Raw genomic sequence first — 12,193 nt, forward strand, 5'->3', positions numbered from 1 at the left:
ATTGCCAGAGTTTGCAATGTCTTTGTGCTTCCTATACCAGTACAGAAGAGAGGGACTATATCACCCAGGGCAGTATCCTTGGGGCAGAGAGCTTCAGACACGTGAAGCACGTTTCTTGCTCCTGAGCTCTGTAGCCAGGTAGAGTATGGAGTATCCCAGAAGCAGGGAAGGAGATTCTGGACTTTTGCCCTTGTAGGGTGATACAACAATATTTTAGTTGAAGGTATCCATTTGCTCACTTGAATGCACAGACAAATTATCACATATACACACAAAGTTCAGTTGATAAGTGGCTTTCTTTTCCCTTCATGCAGATAAAGCCCAATGAGACTATCTAGTGCTGGAAAAGGAAGAAATTTTATGTTCACTTGACAATCTATGAAAACCAATAAAACTTAAGCCAGGATTGTTACAGAGTAGGCAGTGATTCTGGGTTCCTTTCCTTTTTCCCCAAACTTTATCTGTTGATTCCAGTCCTTGCTCCAGGATTATACTTCTGCAGTCCAAATTTAGGACTAACCTCTATCTTTCTCAAATTCTGCCTGTAAATGTAAACCTAGACTCTGCTTTGTATATTTCTAATCCTTACATGGGTCCACATTAATTTTATGGTGGAAAAATGTGCCATTGTGTGGCTGTACCACATTTTGTGTATGCATTGATAGACATTTGGGTTCTTTCCACTTTTTTGGCCGTTGAGAAAAATGCTGCTATGAACATTTTTGTGCACATTTTTTGTGAATATATACTTTAATCTCTCTTGGGTATATAACTTGGAGTGAAATTACAGAGTGATGGTAGTTCTATGTATAACTTTTTGAGAAATTTCCAGACTGTTTTCCACAGTGATTGTGCCATTTTTCATGCAACAAGCAATGTATAATTTTTTTTTAAATTTTATTGGGGTATAGTTGATTTATAATGTTGTGTTAGTTTCAGGTGTACAGCGAAGTGAATCTGTTATATGTATACATATATCCACTCTTTTTTAGATTCTTTTCCCATATAAGCCATTACAGAGTACTGAGTAGAGTTCCCTGTGCTATACAGTAGGTCGTTACTAGTTATCTATTTTATATATAAAAGTGTGTACATGTCAATGCCAATCTCCCAATTTATCCCTCCCCTCCTTACCCCCTGGTAACCATAAGTTTATTTTCTACATCTATAACTCTATTTCTTTTTTGTAGATAAGTTCATTTTTGCTCTTTTTTTAGATTCCACATATAAGCGATATCATATGATATTTGTCTTTGTCTCACTTAACTTCACTCAGTATGACAATGTCTAGGTCCATCCATGTTGCTGCAAATGGTATTATTTCGTTCTTTTTTATGGCTGAGTGATATTCCATTGTATATACGTACCATATCTTCTTTATCCATTCCTCTGTTGATGGACATTTAGATTGCTTCCATGTCCTGGCTATTGTAAATAGTGCTGCAATTAACATTGGGGTGCATTTATCTTTTCAAATTATGGCTTTCTCCAGATACATGCCCAGGAGGATCATACGGTAGCTCTATTTTAGTTTTTTAAGGAATCTCCATGTTGTTCTCCATAGTGGCTGTACCAGTTTACATTCCCACCAACGCTGTAGAAGGGTTCCCTTTTCCTCACACCCTCTCCAGAATTTGTTTGTAGAATTTTTGATGATGGCCATTCTGACCAATGTGAGGTGATACATCATTGTAGTTTTGACTTGCATAGCTCTATGAGATTTCTAATTTCTCCACATCCTTTCCAATACTTGTTATTTTCTTTTTTTTTTGCGGGGGTGTAGGGAGGGCATAGGACAGACATTCTAGAGGGTATGTGTGATATTACGTTGTGGTTTACATTTCCCAAATGACTAATTGTGTTGTACATTTTTTCATGTGCTTATTGACCATTTGCACATCTTCTTCAGACGAATGTCTATTCAAATCATTTGTTAATTTAAAAAATTGAATTGCTTTGCTTTTTATTGTTTAACATTAAGAATCTTTATATATTCTTCATACTAAACTCTGATAAATAATTTGTAAATATTTTTTCCCTTTCTATGAGTTGCCTCTTCACTTTTTTGATAGTCTCTTTTTCAAAAATCTATTTATTTTATTTATTTTTGGCTGCATTGGGTCTTTGTTGCTGTGCACAGTCTTTCTCTAGCTGCAGCCAGTTTGGGCTACTCTTTGTTGCGGTGCGCAGGCTTCTCATTGTGGTGGCTTATCTTGTTTCAGAGCACGGGATCTAGGCACGCAGGCTTCAGTAGTTGTAGCACGCGGGCTCAGTAGTTGTGGTGCACAGGCTTAATTGCTCCTCAGCATGTGGGATCCTCTTGGACCAGGGCTTGAACCCGTGTCCCTGGTGTTGGCAGGTGGATTCCTAACCACTGTTCCACCAGGGGAAACCCCTGATAGTATCTTTTCAGACACAAAACTTTAAATAAAGTCAAATTTATTTATTTTTCCTCTGTTTGGTTGTGCTCTTGGTATAATATCTAAGAAGCCAGTGCCTAAGTCAAGATTTACACGTATGCTTACATTTAGATCTTTAATCCATTTTCAGTTGATGTTCTATATATGATGTGAGATAGAGGGCAACTTTATTCTTTTGCCTGTGGATGTTTATTGTTTCTTCACTATTTATTGAAAAGGCTATTCTTTTCCTATCAAATGGATGAAGTGATTTTTTGATGCTTGTCAAAAATCAGTTGACCATAAAATTATGAGCTTATCCTGGACTCTCAGTAAATTCCATTGACTTATTTGTTTATCCTTATGCCAGAACCACACTGTATTGATCACTGCAGCTTTGTAGTAAGTTTTGAAATGGAGAGATGAGAGTTTTCCAACTTTGTTCTTCATCAAACCATCTTGAGATGGTTTTGGCTTTTCTGGGTCCCTTGAACTTTCATCTGAACTTTATAATCAGATTGTCTATTTCTTCAAAAAATTTGTTTGGCATTTTGACAAAGATTGCATTGAATCTGTAGGTCACTTTGGATAGCATTATCATCTTAAAAATATTAAGTTTTCCAATCCATGCACACAGAATATCTTTCCATTTATCTATGTCTTTGTTAATTTCTTCCAACATATTTTGTAATTTTCAATTTGTAATCTTACACTTCCTTGATTATATTTATTCCTAAGTATTTTATTATTTTGATGCTGCTATAACTAAAACTTTTTCTTAATTTTATCTTTGGATTGTTCATTGCTAGTGCGTAGAAATACAACTGAATTTTGTGTGTTGATCTTAAACTTTGCTGAATTTCTTTATTATCTCTAATAGTATGTGTGAGTGGGGATGTGTGAGTGCATACTGTATGTATTGTCTGTATAAGAGGCTTTGAGTCTATAAATGATGTAGACTTCAGGAAGCTTTTTCATGTGCCAGGAGCTGCTCTGTAGTCCTTCCAGGTGCATAAGGCACAGGTAATATCTGTCACTGTAAAAGGATACTTCTGAATATATTCAGCTTAACAAGATGCATGTTCAATTTCAACTTAAGGAATTTAAAGAATTCTTATATTTAATAAATACATTATCTAGACTCCGCAGTTTTTATGAGGCCTCAATTGATGACCATAGATATTTTCCATATATTTTAAAATGTAACAATGTTTCAACATGTGGTTGTGAGATTGCAAAACTTTAATTCTTGTTCACCTTAATGGGATGCCTTCCTAGCCTCTAGAACTGTGAGAAATAAATTTACACTGTTTACAAACCACTGAGTCTATGGCGGTTTTTGTTATAGCAGTCTGAACAGACTAAGAGTGATTTTTTTTCTTTCTTTCTTTTTTTTTTTTTTTTTTTTTTTTTTTTTTTTTTTTTGCTGTGTGGCTTGTGGGATCTTATTCTCACAACCAGAAGTCGAACCTGGGCACCATGCAGTGAGAGCACGGAGTCCTAACCACTGGACCACCAGGGAATTGCCCTAAGAGTGATATTTGGATCTTGAGTTTATAATGATCAAATTTAGAATATACTTTAGACTCTCATTTTCTCAAATCTTTTTTCTGTCCACACACCTCTCTCTTCAAGGTCTCTAATTACTTTTGTTTTAGGCCCTTTAAAGTTTTTCATCAAATCAGTGATACTCTTCATTTTTAAAATTTTTTTTTGTGTACATTTCATTTTAGATAGTTTGAATTAATGTCTTCAAGTTCACTAACCATTTATTTATGCAATGACTAATCTACCATTAATCATATCCAGTGAAATTTTCATCTCACACATTGTACTTTTCATTTCTAGAAGTTCAATTTGGGTCTTTCTTTTAAATGTATATCTCTAGTGAATTGTTTGAACATATTTTAAACTATTTGGAATACAGTTATAACTTCTGTTTTAACATGTCTATAAATTTGAATACCTGTACCAGTTCCATGTCAATTTTAACGTATTGATTTTCTGTTCATTATATGTTGTATTTTCTTGCTTATTTCCTTGCCTGGTAATTTTTGATTGAATGTCAGACAGTGTGATTTTTTTATCCTGTTGAGCTTTTCTCTGGAAAGAATTTAAGATACTTGTAAACAATTTGGTCCATTAGAATCTTGCTTTTAAATTTGTTCATCAATATTGGATCAATATTTAGTCTAGTGCTGATTATTCCCCATTACTAGGGAAAGATTTTTGTGGGTACTCTACACAGTGTCCACTGCATTTACAAGGTTTTCTAGTCTGGGTGGTAGGATGACATTCCCTTCTCACCCTTGTTTAAGTATTAGTTACTGTTTCCTCTAATCATTTCATTTTAACCCAATAGATAGTTTTGATTGGGGGGAGAGGAAGGGCCTTTCCTTACCTTTGCTGGTGGACATACTTAGAATTCCCCAGAATACAAAGCAGTCATTCTCCTTATTAACATCTTAAGCAAAGCAATCACCTTTCTCTCTCATCATTCAGTAGGATAAATACCTCAATTTGCTCTCAGTTGATTCTGGTTTTCCCAGACCTCCATCATGTTCACATCACCACATTAGTTAGAATTGGATTGTGATTGATATTTATTTTTTTCTTTCTCAAATTATCCTTGCATTTAAGATATAGTTTAGCTTGTTATCAAATTACAGTTTAACTTTTCTACTTCAACATTTGAAAATAGAACTCTTTTGTCATTTTTATTCAGTGTTGAGAAATGTGAGGAAGTGTATCTAATTTTTATTCCTTGAGCAGTGCTACTAAAGTGTGATCCTCAGACCAGTGCATATTTATAAAACCTTTCTTACTAGTTCTTTATGAAACAAATACAGAAATATAGTATTACAAAACTTTAGAGCAAATTAACAGAAAACATTAGTTATATTTTATCTAATAATAAAATTACCACTTGTATGTCTGTTTTTAACTCACTTCATTATTTCCAGTAATTTATTCAGAAAAGTATGTCTGTGATATATAATGCAAGAAACATTTACAACAATAACCAAAAGAAAAAAAAAGATTCTTCTCTGTAGATTGTTTGAGAAACACTGCCTGATGTGGTTAGAAACTATGGTCATGCAGTTTCATGGAGCCTTAAGCCAAGAGGCCTCATAATCAGTGGTCCTAGGGCTTACAGAGAATGGGCTACTATCTTCATGGTTTATAGGTTCTTCTTCTAGGTCACTTAATATTGTACAGATGGGGAGAGCTCCATGGATTTAAGTTTGAAGTAAGGATAGAGTGACTCAGAGAAGTTGGCCTGGGTGAAAGAGAAGATGTGGGTTCTGTCAGTCATGTTATAGAAAGAAATGTCACTATCCTCATAATCCAAGAAAATCACAATCTTTCGTGGACACTTTTCTATCAGGAGAGGCTCTTCCAGGAAAATTTCTGGGGGAGAACAGGTGAGAGCCCTGTATTCACGTCCCTTCTTCTCTAAGACGCTGAACTTCTTCTTTTGTAGATGGCTGAGTAACCCACTCCTCTCTGTGGGCTTCTCATAAATGCCTAGAGTCCACTCATCAGTGTCCTCAATGTCCACCTCCCAGTAATGTCTCCCTGAAGTGAATTCTTTCTGACCAAGTTTGATAAGGTTGCCGTCTCCTTGCTTATTACATAATAATACCCGTGTTTCCTCTCTGATGTTCTCTTCTCTCTCTGGGTCAGAATTGTCCTGATGAAAGTTTTCATGATTTAGAGTCACAAGAGCTGGAAGAAAAAAAAAGGAAAGGAAAAGGCCAACATTGTATATTTCAGAAAACTGTTTCCCCTGTAACTGTTTTGTTACAAGGGAAACCTTAACAAAACAGAGCAAATGTGTAAGGAGTAGGGATAGAATGCATCCCCTCTGAACATGTGTGTTGGGGGAGGTGGTGCTGGGAGGCGGCTGATGTGCTCTCATCTTGAGTTCTAGGCTACTTATCTTATCCTATCTATGCAGTTATATAGGTCAGTGTCTTGGCAGAATGCCAGAGTGAGCAGGTGACTTGAAGTGTTTATTGGAGAATGGTGTTCTTTCCGTGTCCTCTGCAAATTAGACCTATGTTCCTCAATTAGTAACAGGATCCAAGTGAGCTGACCTCTCTACAAAGAACAACTGAATTGCTATTTTGAGCACTTCTTACTTAGTTTGGGGTCTCCTCAGCTGAGGGGCTATCTTAATTTCTGTTTTAGAACCAAGTGGACCCCATAGATGAGGAAGCTGTGCCAATATATTGAAAATGGAATCACGACCAGAGTAGATAAGCCTAGCAGCAATTTTCAGTTCAGGCTAATATTTAATGATTTTGATGTTTCTTCCCTCTCTTTACCAGAACAATAGTGCCCCTGTCTTTTCAGCGAGGAGATGATGTTAGGAAAGAAAAGTGGGGTCTCAGAGGGCAGGTTGGAAGGGAGCCAAAAAGATAAAGAACAACTTACCAGGTTGGAACTGTTCCTTCCTCCAGTCTGAAAAAGAGCAATACAAGTTGAAACTGGGACGGAAGCATACCCAGGGAATGAAAAGGAGGTAAGGTGCTTCCTTCCCTGACTCATCACCTTCTCTTGTCAACATTCTCACCTCCTCTAAACCCCTCAAGCTCTGGTAGTATCCAGAAACTACAGGACAAATAGTATGCTTTCTGCGCTCTGTCTCACACTAGAAACTATCACATATTTCAGCCCGAAGCTGGGGTGTATTCTCCAGTCTGAGCCAGGTTTGGAGACCCCTGGAGCACGGTCTAATGCTCTACATGTCCCTCTACTATGCTCTCAAGACCTTTATGTACCTCCTCACTATGAGAGCTATAAACTGTATTTTTAAATTTAATTTAATTTTATTCTATTCCATTTTATTTATAGTTTTTCTAGCCTGTGATCTCCTCAGAGTAGAGTTTAAGCTTATGACTAAGGCATTTAAATGGGCCATTATTACTTTGACCCAGATTGTAATCAGATTGCTTATATTTTTCTCCAGGGACAGATTCCTCATGAGAAATAGAATTGCTTCTGCCTGTGGCCACTTCTCTTATGACAGGACTTGTGATTTTATTTAAAGATTGGGTATTCTCATAAACTCTTGGGACAATAGGCAGATAAGGACATATCCATAATTCTTGATTGGAGCAGCACTGTGGTCTCTCACTAAACTGCGCTCCTGTCAGAAGTGTAGCACTCAGATGCATAGAATCTATGAATATATGAGTCAAGGAGGACATCTGAGATCATGTATTCCAGTCTTTTTGTCTTAGAGATAAGGACACTGAGCTCAAAAAAGAGAAAAGAACCTGATTTCTCAGCTGTAATTGGTAGAGTTGGAACTAAAAGTCAAAAGTCATTCTTAGTACTTTGTTCACTCCTTTGGAAACACGGGATTATTTTTCAGTATCTCATGAAAGAAAACTCAACAGAAACTGCTTAATCAACTTTAATCCGTGGGAGGACCTCCTCTTATCAAAGCACTTATCAGGCTGTGTGTAGTTGCCTGGTTCCTGGCTTACTTCCCCCAATGGACTTTGTTTCACAGGGTTAGAGTATAATAGTTTGTACCACCAACATCTAGCACAATGTCTGGCATATAAAACTTGCACAGATACATATTCAAGAAATGACCTGGTGTGCTTTTGAGGTCCAACTCTATATTACACACACACACACACACACACACACACACACACACACACACACAAGTTATAAACCCACAGAATACATGGACAAATTTTAGAAGGTATAAATATAGCCAATTTCCCCACCACCAGATAAACATATTTTTGCAAATCATATTCAAATATTTTTAAAAGTTGTTTTTCAACTTTTTTACACATAAACCTTCTCCCTATATATTGAATTTTACTTTTTTATTTCAAATAGGTAAAATAAGTGAAATCATAGTTAATATATTTTTCCAAATATAAAATATAATACATTTCCTGCTCTTTTAAACTTTATTTGTAGAATAGAAGTGCTGATATAATATAGTCTTTATTGTTCCCAAATCTCTCTTTATTCATCAAAATCACTCTGAGTTCTGTCCCTTCCTTCTTCATAGTGGATGAGCTAACAATTCTTGCTGAGTCCTACCCTAGCCATGTGGTGGGACTGACCAGGCAGCCATTACTTCTCCTTCATCATTAGCTCTGGAAGACAACTGATTATTTGAGCCTCCAAATACAAAATACTACAGAGTGATACCAAATAAATTTTCACAACTTTCAAGTGTGTGTGTGTGTGTGTGTGTGTGTTTATGACTCTGCTTATTATGCTCAGAATACCAGAGGCACTTGGCAAGACTAGGTCCATAGAGTTACGTACCAGGATATAGCAAGGCCTTCTTCCAATCTAAAACAGAAAAAATAGAGGTAAGACAAGATGAGACATTAATCTGGGGCCTTGAATTTTTCTTCCTTCCCCTTATTTCTCTTCCACTAATCATCATTCAATCCTTTAGTCTTTTCCTCTAAGGATAGGGAGCTGAGAACCTGTTGGTCATCAGGACATCAATTGACATGACAGAGTCTCTTACCTTTATTGTATAATGCCTTTCGACTTTCTGAAAGAAACAACATTCAATGAGAGACCCAGAACAGGTGTGAAAAGGGGAACAACTTCTACACAGGGCATGAGAAGAAACAAGACTCACCAAGCTCTGCCTCGAGGTTCACTGGAAGAGGAGGAGATATAAAATCCATGAAACTGGGTTTTAGCTGCTCCTAAGTTTGGTGAGTAGCTAAATGAATTCAATTTGACCTTCTCTTAAGGGTCCCATAGTTAAGTAGGTGAGAAAGATTAGCAAACATATTTGTCAAATGTAAAAGGACGGGCACTAAGAAACGTTAACATGGGAAGTATCATGGGGTCACACAGGAAGGAGAGCCCATGCTTCATAGGAGTTTAAGATTTCTTAGGTGTTTCTAAAGCCTATTCTTGAAGGACAAAAAGGAAGAGAAGTTAAGGGAAGACATTTCCACAAAGAGAAACAGGTTGAGGCACAGTGGTGTGAAAAGGCATGGTGTGGGTTGAGCCGCAATTTGGAGGCTTCGTGACCACTGCCCACAGACCTCCTAACTTCCCACATGATTTTCTCCTTTCCATAGGACTCCCAGCTCTGTAGAATTCTTGGTACCCTGCGTTTTCCTTGGGATCCTTCAGTAATCTTTTATTTCCCCATCCACCCTACACAACCTGTATCTGCAGCTTTTCCATGAACCTCTGATTTGACCTGCTGCCCTGATTTACTTTTGACTCTAAGTGCCACTTCTTTTTCTCTCTTCATCTCCTCTGTGTTATGAGATTCTTCCTGCCTTTTCTTTACTTCTCTCTCTTTGGCTTTATGTTCTCTCCAGCCAGTGTAGCTGATCCCGATGAGGAGAAGCACCAGCAAAGGGAGCATCCCAGCCAGGGCTGTCTTCCACGGAGACGTCCTGGGGAAGAAGGGCTCTGACACAGGCATGTGGAGACACAGTGAGAGATTGACCTGGAGGAAGCCCTGCCCTCTCTTCAAGGCTCCCTTCAGCCTTCCTTCACTCCTACTTGCCCTTAATGCACCCAACTCTGCCTTGGAGTTTGTGCCGTACTGACCTGGGAGGAAGATGGCTGACACTTTCTCCTGGCCAGAGAAGGGGTTCTGGATGGAGCAGGTCACATTGTCCAGAGAGCTGTCCGTGACCACAAGCGATGCCTCCACATAGAACAGCCCATCTCCATCTTGGGTCTGAGACTCAGAGAGGGATGGTAGCTTCACTCCCACCATGTTGCTCCACTGCACCCTGGGTTTTGGGAACCAGCCACCTGAGGAGCACAGAACTCGGATCCCGCGATCCTCAGGCCCCATCATGTAAACGTGAGGGGCAGAGCCCAAGCCTGAGGAGAGAAGACATGTGCCTGAGGGCTGTGGTCCTCGGGATTCAGGAGTCCCTGAGGTTGAAGGTGTAACTGCCTTTCACTAGGCTGATGAGCAAACTGAAGCTCAGAATTCAAAACTGCTCATGGCCAAAGTTAGGCTTACCTGTGATTCAGTTTTTAAATCAACTTAATGCTTTTGCACTTTACTTGGACTGAGAGAGCTTTGAGATCATTCCAAGAAGAAAAAAGAACAGGGACAATGAAAGTTAGAAGAAAGGAGTTTAATTCTACAAGTTGTCTCTCTCTCCTGATTGGGTCAAAAATATTTGAAGGCCTCAGTACCTATCTGAATTAATACTAGTTAATTAATTTTTGTGATCTTTTGGATACTAATATATCTTCAGAAGGATTGCCTCCTTTATTGTTTAAAAGCAGAGTACATAGTCTTATCCTCACTGTACAGTTTAGGAAATTGACATTCTACAAGGCAAAATATTATATAAACATATGGAAGATCATAAGAAATGCCAAGTTAGGAATCCATATGTTCTCACCCTTCCCTTTGCTTTACACCATGACACATACATTCTGTGCTCAGTTAACTTACCTATCACACGCAACTCCACAATGGCTTCTTGGGAGATGTGACCATCCTTAAAATGACACCGATATTGGCCATCATCAGAGGCACGGATGTGTTGGATCAGCAGGGCCACCGCGCCTTTGCCAATGGAGTCCCCCACCAACTCTGTCCTGCCACGGTACTCCAGCATTTGCTCCCCTCCTTGTTCCTGTCCATTCTGGTACACAAGCACTGTGGAGGAGAGCTGGGCTCGGTACCACTGGATCTGCATGTGGGCTGCACTCTGCTCAGGAGACAGCTGGCAGGGCAGACTGGCATCTGCCCCTAGCAGGACCATGATGGGCTGAGCTGGTCCCTTCACGGAAAACCCAGACACTGCATGAAAATTAAAGACAAATTGGGGGAATGAATGGGGGTGGGGGGCAGGATGAGATGGTAGACCCCCCTGCATTCTTTATGTAGGGACCCAAATGTATTTCTCTCTTATTTGTGTTATTTTTTGACCTCAAATTAAAGAGACAATAACAGAAAATGCCATTATCGTGACTTCATAGCTGGTTCTCTTCAAACCTGGAGTCTGAAAACTTCATCTTGAGGGGACCTTTTATTTTATGAAGAAAGGACTTATGTCCCAGAAAGAATAGATGGGTTGTCCAAGATCATAAGCAGATAGAGCTTAGGGATCCTGAGTCCAAATTCTTTGTACTCAGACTTGGGTTTTCTTGACAGTGAAAACATTACAAAGTATGGGAGTTTTATGGTTTTTTGTTTTGTTTTTTGTGGTACGCAGGCCTCTCACTGTTGTGGCCTCTCCCATTGCGGAGCACAGGCTCCGGACACACAGGTTCAGTGGCCATGGCTCACGGGCCCAGCCGCTCCGTGGCATGTGGGATCTTCCCGGACCGGGGCACGAACCCATATCCCCTGCATCGGCAGGCCGACTCTCAACTACTGCGCCACCAGGGAAGCCCTACGAAGTATGTTTTAACAAACAGTTACATCAAATTTAAACAGGCTAAAATCAGTAGTACGCAATAAAGACTTAGATAAATATTATAGCTATGAGTTTTGCGAGGTCTGCTCAAAGGATTAAGATGTGTTGATGTGAAGGAGATCACTCCCACCCTTCACCCGACCCTTCAAGCCTTCTGTTAGCAGCAGACACAGCCACAGTTTCCCCCAGAAATAACTCGTTTGAGAAGATGCAGAGTTGGGACTGATGGACCCATTATATGAAAAGAACCACTGAAAACACACCTACAAATAAAAAGTATGAGGGAGAACACTGACCTGGGGAGCACCACGTGGACACCTGGAGAAGGAGAAGAGTGGGGAGAAAGCCAGCAGGAAGGAAGCTGGGAAAACCCGCCAT

General features: G+C 39.1%; 1 protein-coding gene across 1 annotated transcript; it reads right to left on the reverse strand.

Moving 5' to 3' along the window:
- Positions 1-5,600: 5,600 nt before the first annotated feature.
- LOC307192397 (butyrophilin-like protein 1) lies at positions 5,601-12,193 on the reverse strand (the record flags this gene model as incomplete). The annotated part of the gene is given in 10 exon segments (XM_079933220.1): positions 5,601-5,621; positions 5,623-6,128; positions 6,840-6,866; positions 8,709-8,735; positions 8,920-8,946; positions 9,037-9,057; positions 9,633-9,833; positions 9,975-10,256; positions 10,846-11,196; positions 12,112-12,193. Coding segments are annotated over 10 exon segments (1,545 nt in total).

The sequence above is a fragment of the Stenella coeruleoalba genome (assembly GCF_951394435.1).
Source record: "Stenella coeruleoalba genome assembly, chromosome: 10".
NCBI classification, from domain to species: Eukaryota; Metazoa; Chordata; class Mammalia; order Artiodactyla; family Delphinidae; genus Stenella; species Stenella coeruleoalba.